The sequence below is a fragment of the Harpia harpyja genome, chromosome 5, assembly GCF_026419915.1.
Source record: "Harpia harpyja isolate bHarHar1 chromosome 5, bHarHar1 primary haplotype, whole genome shotgun sequence".
In the NCBI taxonomy this organism is placed as follows: Eukaryota; Metazoa; Chordata; class Aves; order Accipitriformes; family Accipitridae; genus Harpia; species Harpia harpyja.
The window spans coordinates 8,658,927-8,679,707 of NC_068944.1; the positions used below are offsets into that span (position 1 = coordinate 8,658,927).

Genomic DNA, 20,781 nt, shown 5'->3' on the forward strand with positions numbered 1-20,781 from the left:
TCAGCCAATGATAAAGTTATGTATTTGTGAGTCTTCAGAAAGATAGATACAGTGTCAGAGGCTTCTGCTGACTTGTATTTTAATTGCTCAACAAAAATTTGTATTTACTAAGCAGAAAATTATTTCCACTCATAATTACTATAACTAGTCTTTTCAAAATTATTACACAAATGAAGTTATAAAAATATGGTTTAAGGATCTGCTAGTGTTACTGTTCAAAAAAACCCAGCCAGTATCAGTTAAATGGTTTTATTCTCAAAACAACCAATTGGCAATATAAAATATTTTAACACTATTTCTGCTTAAATATTGGTGACAGATTATGCATTTCCTTAAATAAAGTGCTATTTTTACAAATAAGTATTTCATATTTACTTTTACTGCTGTTCTAACCTCTTAATATTGAATAGATAAAGTGTATTTTGGTTAATGAAGAATGCAGCATTACTTTTCCTTTATATTCCTTCTCATGAAACCATTACATTTTCAATTTGGACTCTTTTTATCTGTATCCAGTCAAGAGAGGCATAGTCAGGTTACGTATTTCTCCATGTAGAAGCTCTCATAATTCATGGTGTTTTTCATGCCTTCTTCCATGCTTTTGTGTTCTTGACTGTGCTTATGTAAGCCTCCTATGGGTTCTTCATCCATGGGCAAGAGTAGAATGAAAATATGATTCTTCTTATATGGTCACTCATTCTTCCAGCTCTTCTGACTTTATTCTTCTCAAATCCAGACCACTGATGCCTTGAACAATTCAACACTTAGGCTGAACTATAAAAGCAATCTCTTTATTATTTTCTTGATTCTTTGTGGGATTCAAATTTTTAGCACATTATTGGAGAAAGTCCTATACAGGTGTAGTTAGGACTAACTTTTCAAATTTTCATTTGTATACTTGGATTCACTCAGCCAGATGCCAAACTTCACCATAAGAAAAAAAAAAAAAATAAATCTTTTTTTCCAGTAGCTACCTTTTAGGAGAAACAGCTTCTTGTGGTTTTATAGAGCAGCCAGGTGCTGTAAAAGGAAAAGAAAAAAAAAAAAAAGTGAAAACTGCAACCAGCAAGACTCACAGCTTTAAAGAAGACAGAGTAATTCCACAACTACTAGAAACAGGCCCACATCTCCCAGTATCATTGTTATACCAGACGCCAACAATTTGACCCTGTAACTAATTTTACTCATCTTAAGCCCTCTCCTGTATGGAGAAGGTATGAAAAGTCGAAGTCACATGTGAAAATGCCATCTACTACCGCAAACCTTTCCAGTATCTCTCTTTTCTCAAAGTGTACCTTTCCAGCAAGTGACTACCTGAATTCTGTATGATTTTTATTTGCAAGTCTATATTGGTTTTGCTCCTATTTTTACTTCTTACTCTACAATCTCCCTAACACCTCCTCTGGATAAGTTCCATTTGATATTTTTTAGTCTGAATCTGAAAGTGGAAAATAATAAATACACAAACAACTCCCCACTCTCTTCCACTTTATTCTGTCACATCTTTTAAAATACCTATATATATATATCTGCAGATACATATGTGTAAGTATGTATCAATATGCAGCATACTATCATATGTAAAGAGAAACTGGAAGATGAGAATTTCTGCAAATAATTATATATTGAATGGCATCATACTCTTTTTTCATCATAGGCATAGTTACTCTTCATTTAACTTGTATCTGGAGAATACTCAGTTTATCCCTTTGTTCAGTGCCCCTGCTAGATGTTGGAGTGTTGTTTTTCTTCTCACCTTTTATAAGAGAAGTGTTATGTTTAGGTGGGGGAGAGCAGTTGGATATCTATACCAAGTGATGAGGCTCATCTTTTTCTTTTGAGCATTTTAAATAAACTTGATATTAGAAGGTAAACTAAGCTAACTGGCAGTTAGCTTTACCTCCAACAAATCTCTGTTAATTTTTTTTTTTCATAATAAGGTTAAGAAATGCCCTAGGAGAAAAAGAAGATTGCATCCTTCAGACTATAAACCTTGGATGCTCTCTTGCTTTTTTCATGTCATTTTTGTAGAAATGGCAAATTCTGTTACAAACCCCAGACCTGGCCAAGGGAACTCCATGAACTGCTTCTATTTTTTATCACAGATCTAAAATGTACACTTCTTTACATATGTATTATCTAGCATATGGGATTTTATTTATTTCTACTCTTCTGAAAGAAAGAATTCCAGTTGGCTTGCTCCTTTTTTTTTTCCACAGAATCCACATCAACTTTTTTCAGCTTTGCGTTTCTGATTTGGCAAGTCTGTGTTGAGATGCAGCTCTCTCCTTTGGTGTCATTTCTTTCAATTAACCTGCACACCAATGTCAGATCTGTTCAACTCCTTAATTATCCACTTGATAACTGCAAGAATCTTGACACTCACCCACCCTCCCTGCAAAGAACCCAACCCTAAACAATTAGTCCTGGCAATTAGGCATTCAAAAAGTCTGAGTTTCTTTTTTACCAGAATCATGTAAGCAAAAAGGTCACCTCAAACTACAAGCATAAACATTTCCTGGGGTGATGCAATTTCTTAAATCCAGTTTCCTCAGAAATTTGGACTTCATGCTGCCACTTGCTGTTTCATTGAGTCCAGACAAAGGAGGAGCATTTTGCTCCTCAGAGCAGTCATCTTGCCTCATGCCTCCATGGGCTGGTCATCTGCTCTAAATTTAAATGGTGAAGCAGCAAGCTAATTCTGTGTTTGTTTGACACAGTTCACTGGGGTATAAAGAAGCGGTATCTTCCTAGTAGTTTCTCTTACCAAGGACAGGGTGATTGGCATGCATTCGCAATTTTCCGAGCCATAATTTTTTCCCTTGAAAACTACCAAGTGTCAAAACCCCCTGTAACATTCACTCCAGGAATGAATTAATTTTGGCAGAATTTTCTGGAGGTCACCAGTTCATTTCCATTAAAAAAAGAGACAGAGGCAACACTCTCCATGCAAGTACTGTTTGCCTCTTCAGAACAGGGACAAGAACTATGGGTGCCCCCAAACCTAACGGCTTATGGTTCCAGTAACCACTGAATTATTTATACTACAGTAAGGGCAGTCGTCTGCCTTATGCAGTTCAGGCAAGGACTGGAATATGGAGCTCCCACAGCCTAACCTAGTATCACTGGTGTGGGGTGGGGAAGAAGTGGTCTCAGTACCCTTCTGACAGAAAACAAATTTATGTCAAAGCCTGTTGTTTTCCGCAAAGTGGAATCATCTCACTTGCAGCCCCAGGGATGACACAGCAACTGACATACAAAGGAATCTCTCTCCCAACAGTGAGCTTTACTATAATTGAAATAGCTCATCTGACAAAACCCAACAAACACTCAACAACTTTTCTATGAGTTCTTGTAGTGAGTATCACAGTGACTTCAGAAGCAATGACCTAAGCAGGAGGTGCTCAGCCAGAAGCTAGCTGAGGATACAGCAAGCCAGCAATTGATTTTGAACTGCCAAAAAAACATCAAGAAGAAACGGTAGTATCTTCCCTAAACAGGCCTGTTGTGTGAAATTAGTTATAACATCAGTCCTCTACTTCTGATGGTCTTGCTTTTACTTTTTCTGCCTCTCATCGTTTTCCTTCTAGTGCATTCCTTGAAAGTGTAAATGTAGCTAATCACTGCAGTTCTCTCTTCCAGTCTAGAAACACTCTTCTAGATGCTCTTCTATTTCTGTTGCCTGCCATCTCATACCAGGTTTGACAAGCAGCAACAGCTCCTGACCCAGTGGCAGCAGGGGAGAGACTGAGCCTGGGCAGTGTGGATTAGGGCATCTTGGGGGGAACTGAAGCTAAGTGAGCACTGGAGCTGTGGATAGAGAGGGTGTAGAAGCTGTAGACATTCGGAGGCTTGGTGATGGTAGCCTACAGATCTCCCACAATTATAAGCTACATTTCCAGAAAGTGAGGATTTAGTTTCTTTTCCCCTGCTTTTTCATTTCTGAGTCTTATGGATATATTCAGATTGTATTTCATTATCATCTTTACACCCCTACAGGCTGGAAACTTCATAAAAGCAGAGCTACACTGGCAGCCACTCCATTTTAAGTACCGAGCTTTTAAAATTACTCCAATTACTCAAAATATTGAGGAAATCACAGTGACAGGTGTGAAAACAGTGATACTGACACATCTGGAAGAGCAGGATGTTTTTATCATCCTGTGAGCTACATCTAGCTTTCTAAAAGGTCAAATCATGAAGTGGCTTTCTTGCTAATGGCATCTGGACAGGCTCCTAGGAAGAGCTGTAGAGAAACCAGTGGTTGTGGACCATGCAAAAAGCATAAAAGTTCCACATATTACTTTTCAAACACATCACAGGAGGCAGCCAGTTACAGATGCCATGATGCCAATCAATTATTAGACTCTAACAAGCTAGAGAAGTAAGTTCACATCAGAAAAACTAAATGTATTCACCATGGAAAAGCTTGGGAAGGTTCCCATTTCAGAAGCCTTCTTTATGTGGGAGTCCAAGGTATCTTAACCTGAAGTATTGGTAAAAAAGGTTATGAAAAAAACACACAAAGCAAATAATAACAAATTGCTAAGCCAGATGTTCTGGAGGACCACAAGGATTAAGCAACTGAACTGCTGAGTACAAAGTACAGGTTCTTAGTTAAATTGACACATAACTGGGAAGTGATAAAAACGATGCTAATTTTTCTATGGTTCAAGAAGAGATCCAGAGAAACACAGACCAGTGAGATGGCCAGTAGCAACAGGCAGATTAGCATAAACTATAACAAAGACTCTGAAATTTTGTGAAAAACAATCAAAAAGGGATTTGCAAAGCCTTGCCTCACCAACCTACTGGAATTCCTTGAAGGTGCCAACAGTCTTGTAGATAAAAGAAGTCCACTTGATGCCTGGATTTTTACAAGGCATTTCACAAGGTCGACGTCTGGCTCTTAAGACAATAAGGAACCCACAGGGTGAGAAGAAAATTTCTTGTGTGGATAAATAATCAGTTAGGAAGGCAGAGGACAGAAGGTGGGAGTAAACAGTGATTTTTTCCATAGTAGAGATTCACCACTAGCATTTCATAGGGATCTGCATGAAGGCTCAGGATATTCAATATATGATTTCAAAAGGGCATATAGAGTGAAGTGACAAACCTTCCTAAGTTATCCATGTAAATAAAAAGAAAGGCAAACAGAAGACTGGCAGAAGGACTTCATGAGACATCAGTGCCCAAACAGTAAGAGGGCAGAAAAAATCTGATGAAGATAAACATGAAGTATTATGAAGTAAGGCATATGGAAAAAGTGATGTATGAGTGGTTATATAAAATGATAGGCTCTGAGCTTGAACTCAGTAGATAAGCTGGGTTATAAGAGGTAGTTCCAATTAATACCAATTCAGTCTTCAGTTATAGTCAAAAAAGCAGTACTAGAAATAACTAGGAAAGGGCAAGAGAACCAAAAATAGAGAACACAACTAAAAACCAAACATCACTCTGTCGTGTAAGTCCATGGTATGCCTACATCTTGAAAATTGTATGCTAGGCTGGTATGTCCAAGTCTGAAAGGATATAATAGAAAAGGAAAAGAGATCAGAAAAACTATGGTATAGGGAATGATTAAGCAGCTTATAAGTCTTCCGTCTGGAAAAAAACATGACTGAGGAAGAAGAGTATCACAGGTATCTGTAAAATCGTCAGTGGCATGGAGGCAGTGAAAAGGGAACAATTGTCCACCGTATCTTCTGATCCAGTAGGATGAAGCAAAAGAAGTCAGGACATGGCAAGTTCACAGCAAATTAAAGCAAGCAGCTCTTCACACCAATGTCAAACGAGACCAGATGAAAAAGCTGAACACAACTGTATGGACCTTGGATCTGACTCGGTACAGCTGCTCTTATGCTCTAAAATATTACACATTCCTGGAAAGTACTTCAAGTTCCAGAGACTGCATGGGGTCCCACTGCTACTTTTTACAATAAAAAGCAGCTTACCTGGTGCAGAAACTTCTTTTTTCTACTATTCTCTTCCTCTTCCTTCTCTGTTAGTGCTTCTGTTCCTGTTTCACAGCCAAATCTATTTCATGGAGCTCTCACACACAAAACCCCAAAAGCTGGATCTGATGGCAGCCTCCTTGCAGCATCTCATCAACTGGTCAGCAGGAGCAACTGTGGCCTCCATCCTTACAAAAGGATGTTCTCCCTAACTCTGTGCCACCATTACCGTCTTTTGCTGTCTTCAAGACACTTTTAAGCTCAGTGGTTAGGCTCAGCAAGTTGCTTGGAGACACATTACATTTGTACGCTTCTTCAGTTCTTGAGTAATTCCAGTTCATTGCACCATGTTATCAAATCCCAAAGAGCAGCTTCTGCTCCCCTAGTAGCACCTACAGAAGACGCTTTTCAAGCCTGGGATGTTATCAAGAGACATCCAGAAGTTCCCACACATGCTGCCTACTCTGAGAATGGGAATTAAGCTGCACAATGCATACAGTGACACCTGATAGTGGTTTTCAGCCAAGCAGACTATATAGAATACAGAAAGTAGCCCACACTAACTACCCCAGCAATGACGAGTCTTCCCCAAGGCAGCAGTAGGACTACAGTTAGCACCTGCTTTCACATATCTAATGATATTCAGCTGACTGAGATTGGAACAACTGGGACTTGCTCATTATTAAGGCCTCCTAAAGCATACAATACCTGAAACATTATTTAACATAACCACTAAACAAATGAAATGATTTTATGAGTGGATGCAAGCAGCAAAACAAGCAACTGAAGGAGAGTAAGAGGTGCTTTAACATGGTGAATTTCTCAAGGCCATTCAATGGCTTTCGTGTTCCTCCTAAAACATGGATTCAGAAATACACATATTAATAGGTTTTGCCCCATTCCCTAACCTTGAGCAACAGATGCATATCTGCCTTTGGCTCAGGTAGCTGGCAGGACAGAGATTTGCAACTTTTGTGTCTAGGGGTGACTGTAGTAAATGTATTCATTTGTTACAGGTCAGCAACACCTTTCTGTACATTTTGATTACAGATAGAACATTTCAAAAGGCAGTTCCTCCAGCAATGGCTAGCAGTTAACACTGGTGGTTGGAAAAGATGTATTCCAAAAACCCCGACTATAGACAATCGTATAAAAATATTACCTACAGAAAATAACTAAATGCATATGTACATAAATACATAATTAACATACCTATCTCAGCCAGTATACTTAATTGTAAACCTTGAATATATTTAATCAACTTCATCACACTAAAGAAAATTATCTCCTATAAAGCGTATGCAAAACTAAATTACATGTCATACAGAAACACACCTCCCACTGCTGTTATATGTATACATACACACTATACACAGTATAACATCCATTTTCTGTGCTTAGTAACACATAACAAAAGTCTTACGCTTATTTCACATAGTATTGAAGTGTGATAAAAATCCTACAGGTATCGCTACCTTTTTACCTTGAAATCTTCTCTACAGTCTCAGCAAAAGACACAGACACGCATCAATCATTAACCCAGAAAGCAGTTAAGTGGCTTGTTTGACACATTCTGTCTTCTAGCCAGTATTAATTAAAAGTATCCATACATTTTTCAATTAATTTCAGGTGCTACTTACACTGGGAATGACCTGGAGGTCGTGTGTTGCTAACACTGCTCTCAAACGAAGAGTGGAAGTTGTGTATAGTTTCTTGTAAAATCTGTCTCTCTCGTCCCTGTAAAAGCACAATAAAATAAAATAAGGTATTCTTAAATTTCCGTTTAAAAAATGAATTTTATAGTAAGAGTTCACCAAAAAATGTGTAAATACGTGTGTCTATGCCCAGAGAGTCACAGTGTACTATTAGGAATAATAACAAATCCTTACCTCCCAGGTACACAGAAAACCTTGTAGTAATCTTTTCCTGAAACTACCAGATAACAACAGAAACATTTTCATGATTTTCTTCATAACTTTACAGCATGAAGCATCATCCATCTCCCCTAATTTTTAGCCTCATCACTTGCTGCTGTTGATCCTAACTTGGGGAAATTATCTTTATGTTTTGTTTATCCAAGTTTCCAGCATCAGAGAGAGAATAGACCTCAAAACTAAGAAAGGAGCTGAGAAGTGTCAGCCGGCCTAATTAAAGAAATGCTCCAGTCCATAATCCCTTTGACAAGAACATTGCTTACTGCATGTCATCCTTAGCAAATTTGTCTATGTCAATATAAAATTAAAAGGCAATAAAAGTGTAAGGAATGAGAGAAGTGCTATTTACCTAATCACAGAGAAATCAAAAACTGTTAGGCAAAACAAAGCAGACCTTTCCTTTTACATTATGTTCTCTAGCTGGACTATAGTGGCCAGATGATTCTTTTTAGCATCACCGAAATCAGTATTCAGTAACTGCAATATCATCAATGTTTATGTTACCAGTAGCTTCTGATATAATTTCCAATACTCTGTAAAAGAACTGTACAGTCACTGAACTAGGAAAGAGTTAATGAAAAAGAATAGGGAGTACCACAAAGGAAGGTATTTTTCAGTAATTAAATACATTAAATACTTTGTTTGGAAAAAACATTCTTTCGGCTTTTCTAAGTAACATCCTCAACTGAGTTTTGAAATATATGTTGAATTAACAATATAAGCAAACCTTGAATTAATTTACTAAGTACAGTACTTCATAATATACCTTTCCTGCATTCAGTTCAGAAATAGCTGCCAAAATTTGCTGCCTTGATCCATCGGTTTTAATACCCAGCTCTTTCAGATCACCATCAGTAAGTGTTAGGAAGGCTTCCATATCCACCTGCATATGGGGGGGGGGGGGGAAGGAAAAAAAAAAGACAAGACAAATTTACCTAGGCAAAGATTCACTATTACAGGTTGAAAGTATTTGGGGTTTGATTTTTTTTTTTTAATTGTATAGACTTACTGTAAATATTGTGCACACAAAAATTTGTAATGAATTACCAGCACTGAATGGCACCCACTTTACCACTCTGTTGTCAGGTTTTAGAACTGCTGTTAATAATTCAATTAATTATGATAGTATATTTAAAATATAATGGATTTTTCTTTTTTTTTTTTCAGACAAGCTCTATCAATACAAAATATATACTCTCTACAAAAATTCCTCTACTTGCAGTAGTAGCTAGTTGAATAAGCCTAAGATTTCTCTCTTTTCTTTTCTTCTCCCTCCCCCCACCGAAGTATTTTTGGAATTTAAGAATATTGTGTGTACTTTTCCAGTGCCTCCTGAAGAAAACCCTAGGGTTTCTTCATATAACAGTTTTTATTACATCATCACAACTATAAGGCTGTGGTAAGAACAAACATCTAGAAGTTTTCATACTGATATAACCTTCACACACAGAGCGTATTCATTTCTACAAAATCCTCCCTTCCCTATCATGTAGGGGAACAATGATAAACCCAGTGTATTGTGATGGAGCTAAATAATCTGTTTGTGGTGCTGAATCCTGAACTCTGCAGCAATGTCGATTTATTTTATGTCCATTCCCTACCCTCTGCCTTTGGCCAAACAAATGCACAATTATTGTTCACATCCGATACTGTCTTAAACATTGTAATGAATTATTTTTACTTATTTTCAGCAATGTTTCCTTTCATTGCATCCTTCAGGCAAGTCATTGTCACAGGCCTCATCTACAATGATGCTTAGGTTCCCCAATTTAATTCTCCTGTTGCTTATTCATAGCAGATAAAGAAAAGAAAGCAGCCATCTCGGTGACTCACACTCTGCTGTTCTCCATCTGCAAATGAGGTTCCAACTGTGATTCCAGGGATGATACAGTATGTCCTATAAGCTGTTCAGTCACATTGGATAAAGACATATATAGAAAAAGCAGAGTGTAAAAACAGAGAGAGGAAAAAAAAAAAGTCTGAAGCACCTATCTGTATGAAAATTGTAGGTTCAGTGTAAAAAGCACTGATATTTGCAGTACCCTGGAGAATGCCACGAATACTGCCTGGTCTGTGTTTCAAGGTCCTCTCTGCAACCAGAAATGGTTCTAAAACTTCAAATTTGAGATTCTGGATCACAATTCTGATGCAATGTGTGTTGCACCCTACTTTTTTAAAAGATTTGGTTTTTACTGTTTTAGAAAAAGACATACCTCTTGTTCCTCAAAAATAGGCTGATATTTCTCAAGTGACAATTTTTTAAGGATGCCAGTCAGCTCATCTGTAACAATAAAAAAGAAAAACAAAAAACCCCCCTTGGATCAGGAAATATTTTAGTGATCTCTGCACTGTTAACAGCTGAAAATGTATATTAAAACATATATTCCACACAGTGATATATGATAACAAAAAACCAACCACATTTACTCTGCATCAGAAATTAAAATATTGGCTTATTGGGTTTTCACCTACTTCTGAATACTGTAATTCTATCTTATCTTGCTTGGATAAGATCTTTCTGTTGTACTGCCCTTTCTTCCTCATTAAAAGGATCTTAAAAAACCAAACCACTAAGTACAACTTAGGCACTTAAATGCCTAAAACACAGGTGCTTGGCCCCAGATGGCTGACCCAGATCATGCAGGTTAGACAGCAAAACTCCTCAAGCTGGCAATGAACTGAATGGCATATTTCCATGTCACGATCCAGGAAAACAAAGTGTAGAGTGAGCAACCACCCAGTGGCTCATTCAAAACACTGCTACAACAAGGGTATATCTGAACCCCTTCTCCTTAAGTGCCTGACATCCAGGCATCTTGAACACAGACAGCTGAAGTTCAGCTAAGATGAAACCTGGGCAGAATTTAAGTTTCACAAGCTTACCTTCCAAGACTAAGGGCACTGGATATTGGGTTTCTTCTCAAAGTCTAAGGAAATTAAAAGTTGGAGGACCCAATAGTGACTCTTCCCACACGTTTAAAATATGATTAGCCAGTTAAAAAGCATAAGTTCAGTTTTAGAATAACCCGCCATTACCTCTCAATTACACACTACCTCTCTCAACTACAGATTCTGTTTATTTTTATTGCTTTGCTGTCACAAGTAACTATTTTTTTTCCCCCCAGAAATACCAAAGTGGTCATTTAAACTAAGGAGTCAAAGTCAAAATGAAGAACATGATTGATTACAGTACACAATCAAACTATATTTAATATTCCCCATATAAACTCACTTTCATTGTAAATACATCACTATTCCATTCCCAAATATACTTTGGTTTTATTTCACTTTTTCTTTTGACGATCACTTTTCCTTCATCATCAGTAGAAACAAGAAAAAGAACCTCACTCTCTAAGCTTCTCAGAAGACATCAAGGATCTTGAGATGGACACACTTTTCTGTGCACCATTCTGGAAGCCTCCTTCTTTACATAAAAGAGCCCACAGAAAGCGGAAGTGAAAAAATCTAGCTGAGTTTTATTTTCTGCTAGGATTTTGGTTTTTTACCTCAAAGCCAACTAATTTGGTATGCTTAACATGATTTGTGAAGGTTGGCATGCTTTCAAGCTAAAAGCTTTAGTACCCTAACTGAGGTTAATCCATGGGAAAAGGTAACTGGCTTTAAAAACATAGCATGAGAACATCTCCATGCAATTTGATGAAAAATATCATCTTACAGAAAGAAAACAGAAGTTTCATTAGAAGCCCTTAGATATATTATTAACCTTTTTTTCTTTTAGGTTGTTAGTTATTTTTCATGACATGGGTGTCCTTAAATGATAGGTTGTGATATGGGAAGAAACTTTCAAGGTCTTGTGAGCTCAGAGCCTTGCTGTCAGAAGTAACTATAACATCTAACACTTCTCACACACAGAGACAATGCTTTCAGCTGTAGGCCTTTCATGTTGTCTTTTCCTCTTTCCCTCTTCCAGTTCCGGTATTATACTTTAAGTTTGAACAAAACCTGAAACCTCTCAGTTTTACAACTCTTGCATGTTGTGATGCAAAACTAATACACGATTTCTCCTTTGCTTTTTCACTAAGCCCTTCTTTTGCTCTACTCGTATCTTGTCTCCTTACCTACATCCCTGGAGAAAGCAAAGGTTCTCCGAGCTCTTGCTCCTCCTGCCACGTTAATCCTATTTAGCACCTCTTTTGTACTACTCTGTAGTAGCAGGGTAAGATTACCTTTCTCCAAGTTTTCAGAGCCTCCTTTTACTCTCACATGGTTTCGTCTTTCATGATTCTCTACATCACTGGTTCTCAGAATAGGGACAAGCTGTTGATGGTCCACCACGTGGTTGCCTAAAAAGAAACCATGCACACCTCTGAACCCTGCCGTGTACTATTCCTTCACAGTAATATTCAATGCAAATCAATTTTCTAATTCATTTAAGTTTACTTGAAAGAAAAAGAAAAGTTAACCTTGCAGGCCTTCTGTACTTACTCTTCTGATTACTGCTGGGCCTGTGAGCATTTGTGCTGTTGCTGCTGAATCAAAGCACAGTAAGAGAAGCCCTTGAATTAAAGGCCCACTTAACTATGAAAGCTTACAAGCACAACGAACCCAGAACTACTTAGGCTTCTGACAACCTATCCCTCTGCTACAGAGGAAACTCACTGTATCATGGTACTAGTGGTGCAGTCACAAAGCCCAGCTTCACCAGGTGAGATTACAACAGCTGATAGCTTGGGCAATTCTCCTTGTTATCCAACACTGAGTTCTCTTCCCTTTATGTATTTCTAAACCGGTAACTCTTATGTTATTCAAGCCATCATTATAAAATGGCATTAACTAAAATGTGAAAGGATTTTCTCCAGCAATCAGTACAACATGTTACAGCTAAGCCACGATAAGAAGACAGAAAGCGGGTCAAATATCACCTCTCTTTAGTGTCAAATGGAAGTACAGTGTCAATAGACAGCATTAGCATAAATGAAAACAAAACAAAATCAATACGGACACTTTCAAAAAAACCAAAAATAGTACAAAGTGCCTCTTGCAGAAACCAGATATAAGGTACATCCATCTCTTATTTAAAAGACTGAGCTATTTTTTCCACTTTTTTTTTTTTTTGAGATGCTTACAGAAGAAAACAAAGTAGTTGATATCCTGTTTCCAATGCAGTAACATAATTTTCTAAAATAAAGTGTTGTAATTTAGACCTAAAAGTTGAACTTAAAAGGTAGTAATCTTGTTGGAAAAGTAGTAACATTATTATCCTTTCTTATGACCTAAAGTTAAAAATAAAGTCAAAATAAGGCTATTTTTTCAAATTAAAAAAATAAATGCAATACAGCTCTTAAAAATTAATTGCCCATAGCTATGACTTGCTATGAATCAAAATTGTATTTCTGTAATGATGTGCTTCACTGTATTCATTAAAAAAAAAAAAAATTTTAACGTGGAGAAAGTGTATTTTCCACCGTCAGCAAAGGGTGAAAAACAGGATTTAAGCCAGAAAGGAGGGAAGGAAGGAGGCCACATAAGAGCGGCCTACCTACACGCTCTATGCTAGCTTTGAGATGGTACCAATATCCCTCTAAATGGAAGGTATCACAGCTTTTGGGAGAAATAGCCTTTTACTGCAGTAATACCAATCTCGCAGTAAGAAACACCAAAATATTTTTTTTAGAAAGAAAACAGTTCTCACTTTCATGCAGATATGCACTAATCCAGTACAGGTATAGCTTAAAACACTTTGTGCTCTTGATGAATCTATCTCCTCTAATTACAGTGACCAACTCACCATCTTCTGTAATAGTACCACTGCTGGAACCATTGCTCTTGGCCTGTCTGTGAGAAGAAGAGAGAGAGGACTCCGCATTGTGAACCTTAGGAGACGGGGAGGGTGATGGGGAAGGTGTGAGAGTTGGTGATGTGCTTTTAGACGTAGATGAAGTCCCAGATGGAGGTCTTTTGTTCATCTCCAGTTTTTGCTGCAGTTAATGATACAATCATTTCAGTTTAAAAAAGTGTTTACCTATATATGATGCTTCAATATTACTTAAATTGCATATCACTTCTGCAGAGCATGTAGTCACAACTAGAAGCTTCTGCTTGATTCACATTGAAATAATTGGAGCAATACTGATTTATCCCAGGTGAGAGTCTGTCCCCTCAATTTCATCAAGAAAAATACATTTATTAAGGCTGTAATTTTGGAATAAGAAAATGATTTCTTATGAAGCAATACTATATACAAGCACTACAATTATTCTTTTTATAAAAGCTGAAAATACTTTGACTCTGAAAACAGGTCTTTTTCATTCAAATTAGACAAATAAAGCCTCAATTAAAGCTTTTCAAAGTATATCAGACACTAATTTAAAGTAGCACTTCCTGCTGGATTAACCAGAAATACGCAGCAAGTATAGACTAAGTTTCTGGTGCATTTAAAGCCCTTGCTGCACTGGAATGAAAGTTTCCAGTCAACCCTTAAACTTGTTATTACCTAACATCAGTCAAATGATTCAAATTTATTAAATATTTTGCAAATATTTAACATATTTGGAGGCATAGAAAACAGGAAGATAGACAAATTAAAATGAGAAATAAGAATATATATGTATGTGTATCAGTCTTTTCCAAAACAAGTTAATGTACCTCATCTTCCAAATTCCTCAATCTATGTATCACTTCACACATATCGATGTTTGCATTATATGACCTAAAAAGAAGTCTTAGGTGATTTTCTCCTGGATTCCTGAATCCAGAGTTTAACTTAAAACACCTTTTTAAAGTCAGGCTGCTACAAGAAAAACATAAGAAAAAAGTTGAGCTGGGTAACAAAGCAAGAAGGGAGAATGACAGCGGTTCCTGCCTCTCTACAATTTTGCTTCTGTGCTATGGCATAAATGAACTTTTCTAGTTAATGAAGAAGATGCAGATTAAAAACATAAAATTGATTTGAATGGTAATGTTCTTCCATTACTCTATCCTATGCCAGAATGTACTACCTCCTTAGCCCTGCATTGAATTGACTAGAAGTAACGTAGCACGACACAAATTTGAGAGTTCTCCAAAAAGCATCGGGAACTCATTTCAATTTTGTCCCAAATTTCCCTGTATTCTGTTATTGGCCATTTGTGTTTCAGAATGGTCCTCCCTCTCTAGTGCATTGTCTGCATTTATTTAAATTACATCACCCTGTCCATTGTTATTCAGTTTTTCTTTTCCTTTCTTTAAGGCTTGTACAATCCCACCCCTCATAGATAACTTTTGCAAAACTGATCAGTGCAACATTGCTGCATTTTTCCATCAGCTATTTCCAAGTTTAGCATGATCCTCATGGGAGGGCACAAGCATTTCCACAATGGATATAGACATTAAATTTTCAGCATTTATGTTGTTGATTACAACAAAAAAGTAGGCTGTTTAAGCTTTTGCAGCCAGTGTGGATCCATATGTGACTGTGTACTCCCAACAGACACTGATGTCCTGAAAACCACCTCAGACGTATGACCACCTCAGACATATGATGCATGAACATCTACAGAGAGATCCACATGGATTACATGTTTTCTTATTGGTGGATAGACTGAAATTCACCTGGACATCTAAGCAAAGAGCAATGAAAGGGCTATTGCCTTTCCAACATACTGGCATAATTTTTTTTTTTTTTTAAATCTTTTCAACAGTATGATGAACTGCCTTCCCAGAAGATGATCTGCAGGGCATTGCACCTCTCTACTTCTTTATCTCCTAATGTCTTTCACTGTGAGTGGGAATAACACTTAAACAACTTCGTGGTAGCATTGTTGTAACAACAGGCCCCAAGATCTGCAGCCCAAAGCTTACAGGCACAGGTATTCTCTCTTAAGAGGCTAACTAATATAACTGGAGAAAAATAAGATTTTGGGGGGGGGCACACAAGTAGCTCATCTGAAATTATTTCCAAGATAAAAACAAGCTGAGAGGAACTGCTGAGACCTTAATTAGAAATATATTGGTCAGACCACCTCTGAAAGAAAAAACATTTGGTAGCTGTTCAGTAGAGAAGACTTTAATGAGGGAACAGTATAATAAAGTGGCTTCGTCTACAGGAAAGAAAGAGACAGATCATTTATAACCCCGGGAGCAGTTATGTGGGATAGAAAGGGAGAAAAGATTATCATGTGCCAAAGAATCAGTATGAGTCCACAGCTTTTGGGAGTCCAGCAGAGTTATAAATTTTAGCTCCCAATCTCATCTTTGAAAAGCAACCAGTACTCCCTTCAGAATCAGGACTGATTGACAAAGTGACTATTCCTGAAAACTGTTTTGGCATTGGTAGTTGACCACTTTTCTTCTGATTTTTGTCCTCCAGGAATTGCAATTAAATCACTGAACAACTTTGTAACTTCATTTATCATTGATATTTACTGATTAAATACACATATTGCTTACTGCTGCCATATAAGATATCACAGAACGAGATAGAAAATGTAATAATTTTATACTCTGGCCATTTTTGTTTCTTTGGGCAAAACTTCAAGAATAATCTCATTAAAAGATGCAAAGAAAATAAAACAAAGCAAAATGAGCTGTTTGGAGATTACACAAGCAAAAAGTTGAGAAATTTTGCTCTTGGTCGTGTATTCTAAAGTTTTCAGAATACCAGACATTAGAACTAAAACCCCAAATTATGTGCTTGCTTTCTCTTGTTCTCTGAAGTGTAATGTTTCCCTGTATGAATAAACCCATACATTTCACAACAGTGTATTCCACGTTCTGTTATGATGCTGCTTTCTAACTTCTGTCTCTGCAGATTTTGAAGATTTAAAATCTTAATCCTTAAAAAGTTTGTACAAAGCAGTTGTTAGCTTCAAAGTACATGCACAAAAATGGGCAGGTCATGAGGGTAAAGCTATTCCAGGAAATTGATAGGTAAGTCAGTGCAGATAATACAGCCTGCACTCAGGAGCAAAACCTGACTTTGGTGATGACAGCTTAATGTTCACACTGTTTAAAACCCTTGTGGAGCAGACTCCATACGGGCATATTGTTGTGGTCAGCAGATCCTGGTACAAATTTTCTCATATTCTGCGCTCAGGTTGTGCCTTTGAAGGGAAACTAGCTATGGCACTTCAGAGTAAAGCCCAGGAATTGCTAACATAAAACACTGGAATCAATCAGGGCCATAGAAAGAAATAATGAGAAACCAAAATAACAGTGCAGATCTACCCTAAGATCAAGTATTACATTTACTGCTTTTAAAATAGAATTAAAGTAGTAATAAAGCAAAATCATGTTTTACTATTAGGTCTGATTTTTTGTAGACTTATAATTAAAAGGAAGTTTTTTGGAGCTGAAAAGTTTCCACTACTATAACAGGTGTTCATTCACTTATGCTGTGGGATGTCAAGCAGTTGTATTTATCAACCCTCCATGACTGAGACATAACCTATTCAAATTAGCCAATTTGGAATGACAAAAATTTATATTTCTCTGTACCTTTACAACGTGTCCATTGCCAACAATTTGAGCACATTGCAAATCAGGCAGAGTGGATGAAGGAGTTGACTGGACTGGACTATGCTGTTGGCTGGGCTTCTGTTCAGGTAAGCCTGCTGCTTTTCTTCTTTGGGCTGCTATCTGAGACAAAACATTATCTGCACTGCCACCTAAGAAAAAAAATAAAATAAAAACAGAGTCAAGGAAACCATCATTTTAAAATATTTGTTAATTCTCAATTCACCTCTCTCCACCACTTTCTTTTAAAAACTGACTGGATGAAGTAAAAGAGAATTGTAAGGTTCAGACCTGTGCAGCAGCTTTCAGGAAGGGAACAAAAATCAACTGCAGGAGAAGAGAGAAGCCAGCCTTCTCTATATACACACAGAGCTGACTTTCATACTCTTGGATATAAGTTTCATAAGCTGCTTCACCATATTGTCTTTACAGTTGCCAGATACAACGCTTGCAGCTTTGTTTTTAATTGAAACCGAATTTTTATTTTAAACAAAAAGCAAGTAACATGGGTAAGAGCCAGCTCTATGAAATATATGTTGCAACGAACAAGCGTCCACCTGATCCACTGTGGGTGGACTCAAATAAAATCAACATGGTTTTTTCTGAGACAGGGGCTAACCTATGAGAGTTCTGTAACAGATGTGACATTTTTATTTCCTTATGTGGGTGTCCAAAGTCCAATTCCTGTTGCAATAAAACTTATGGAAGTTTTGCTTCTACAGCAGCAGAAGCCCTCAGAAAAGGTTTAGTATCTTCTACCATCATCACAAACACTGATTTTTTTTAGCTGAACCAGATACAAATTACTTTCTGATTAAAAATAAAAGCAGCATGGTACCTGATCTATTATGCAGTTCTCCTCCATGCCTGTTAATTCCCGCAATGTTATTGGACCCACCAGAAGAATGGGGGGAATGGTTGAAACTGTTGGAATTTGAAGGAGATGCAGGTCTTCTTGCAAATGTTGGTAATTTGACTGGTCTAGTACCTTTGCTAACAGATGTCTGGAAAACAAAAAGAAAAATAATATTAATTTTTCTTGTTTGAGCAAAACAAAGATAAGCTTCCACTGCTATTTTATTTATCATAAGTTCTGAAACTTCCACTGAACAAAAGGGATATAGAAAAAAAAAAATCTTATTTTACATATAGAAATATATTGAATATATATTTATATAAATAGAATATATATATTCAATGTATATCAACAAAAGAAATAACACAATAAAGGCATTAATTCTCCTTAAACTTTGTCCAACACAAAATGAGCATATACGATGCATCTAAGGTATGATATACATGATATTATGAGCAGGGGCGGGGGGAGCAGAAATTATCACGTGAAACTTCCCTGCAGAATCCTGGTTTTGTCTCTCCCACCTTACAAAACAGCTACCATCTACTTCTCATCCATCACATCCCTGTTTCTTACTAAGATGCAACAAGTGACAAGAACTTTCTCTCCTCCAGTTGCATTTTCATATCCCCTTCAATCTAAACATCTACCTGCACCATTTTGTTGACTTGTTAACTGAGGCATTAATGATCTAGCTATATGCTAGCCACATCCTCAGCCACATCCACATCCTCCTTTAATTCTTTTGCTTTTACACCACTGGCCACTGCCAACAATCTGACATACGGCTCTTGCAGCTCAGCTTTTTCATGTTTCTTATCCTGTTGCTCAAATCACTTCTTCCAAATCTGACTTACTAGGCTTCTCTCCTTCTCCCTATTTACCTTAGCAAAGCCCTTCTTTCCCCACAGAAGGATCAATGGCTAGTCCTCCCCTCCCTCCCCTTCGCCTCACTTTACATACATGTGCCAATTATCCACTTAAGTTATTACAATCAACTTTTTTTAGAATGAGGAACATTTACCTTCCTGTGATCTACCACTTCCCTTTTAATACTCCACTTTATTCCACCTAAATCACGTCTACTGGTATTAAGCTAACTTTCACTTAAAGGCAGGCAGAAAAACATTCGCCCTAAAATGTCTTCATTGCCCCATTTCTAGAACTGACATGAAATACAGTTCTGGACTAGTAAAATAAACTCTTCTCTACACTTGGCTATTAGAGTCTAAAGCCAGGCGAGTAAGGACTTCTCCTTTTTCTCCTACTAACTACAAAAGCAAAGGTTGTCAGGGTTGTTTTGCTTCCTGTCTCAAGATAAAGCTATTTTCCTTTTGGTTTGCATTTTCACAAAAAACATTGTGGAATCAGGCAAGCTCCTTCTATAAAAACCAGAATTTATTCAGGCTTTTTGCCTTTTTACAGTAGTTGTACTTTAAGGCCGTATGCCTTCAAGCCCACTTGATCACTAATTGCTACAATTTTATCTATTACTAACCTTTCAGAATGTTATGTCTGTATATTTATGTCTCACTGATATTTCTTCCCTCCCTACCCAGTTCCTAAAAATTAAGAAACTTTCATTCTTTTCTTCTTCCCCTAGTCTTCTTCCAAAACAGAGCAATTTTGACCACACTCCAATTACTGTACCTACTTTGGCAACTAAAATACATAGGTGGAACCAGCAGCCACTTTAGCAGTTGGCAGCAAATTCCTTAGGGCTTGATTTTATTCTGGTTAACAGCAAACAAATCGTTTCATTTCATACAAAACTTCTGTTGCATTTATGTTCCTTCCACAGGGATGTCTATTCTTTCTAAACAGCAGAGCTTAAAAGGACAAGCCGTTACTGAGACAGTGGGTTTAAAGTAATTTTTAATCAGAAACACAGTGTGGCTCACCAGTCACCATGGCTAGGACATAACAGGATATTCGTACACGTTTTGTTTGCTTACTATATCAGAGTTCCCACTGCTGTTAAAATCATGCTTGATCGCTCTCTGTGGCCAGGCAGTTCTCATCTGTTCAGCTTTGCCATCTTTGCCGAGTCGTGTTCGGTCAGAATTCCAAAGCTCAAAACTTGAGGGTGGTAAGAAAGGCGGTATCACTGCTTTCAGTTTATCACTGGGCAGCCTGGTAAATGGAGCACTACTTCTCAACTGAGAGAGAGAAACAAAGAAAGGGAAAAAGAAAAGAGCCTCTTCTTAAGAAAGATTACTGGAAGCTGATGATGTAGTGTCAAAATTTTAAGTTAAATAAAAAGATGGAGACAAATGCATTTTCAAACAAAATAAAATGGAAACGAGACACAAAAGTAGTATTTGTAAAGATGTACGACACAACAACAGAGAGAATCCAATGGACATTCTGGCACCCAACAGTATGCTCATTCATTTAATACAATGAATATAGTTCATTAAGTGGCAGAAACTACCTCTTCCTTCATTGGGCTGAATCTTGCTTCAAACTGATTTTAACAGCAATGTTAACAATTAATTTCCACAGCAATTAATTTCCAAAAAAGTAACAAGATAGTCCTCTCTGTATTCCCAGACAGGACACCTGGAAACAGTGAATAACTGCC

General features: G+C 37.3%; 1 protein-coding gene across 3 annotated transcripts in view; it reads right to left on the reverse strand.

Annotated features, from left to right (window-relative positions):
* Positions 1 to 235: 235 nt before the first annotated feature.
* The window catches only part of ANKS6 (ankyrin repeat and sterile alpha motif domain containing 6), a 46,332-nt gene continuing 25,786 nt past the window's right edge, over positions 236 to 20,781 (reverse strand). The window contains exons 9-18 of one of the 3 annotated variants that reach the window (XR_008235277.1): positions 20,153 to 20,356; positions 18,180 to 18,345; positions 17,324 to 17,493; positions 13,638 to 13,827; positions 12,076 to 12,192; positions 10,102 to 10,169; positions 8,655 to 8,771; positions 7,595 to 7,691; positions 4,419 to 4,486; positions 236 to 1,020 (exon numbers count right to left, since the gene is read on the reverse strand). Coding sequence is in view for 1 of the 3 variants with exons in the window: in XM_052787821.1 (XP_052643781.1) it covers positions 971 to 1,020; positions 7,595 to 7,691; positions 8,655 to 8,771; positions 10,102 to 10,169; positions 12,076 to 12,192; positions 13,638 to 13,827; positions 17,324 to 17,493; positions 18,180 to 18,345; positions 20,153 to 20,356 (1,179 nt within the window). In the remaining 2 variants the exon portion in view is untranslated. Of the gene's footprint in view, positions 1,021 to 4,418; positions 4,487 to 7,594; positions 7,692 to 8,654; positions 8,772 to 10,101; positions 10,170 to 12,075; positions 12,193 to 13,637; positions 13,828 to 17,323; positions 17,494 to 18,179; positions 18,346 to 20,152; positions 20,357 to 20,781 lie in introns of those variants that run through there. The other 2 variants (XM_052787821.1, XR_008235278.1) reach the window with 2 other exon arrangements.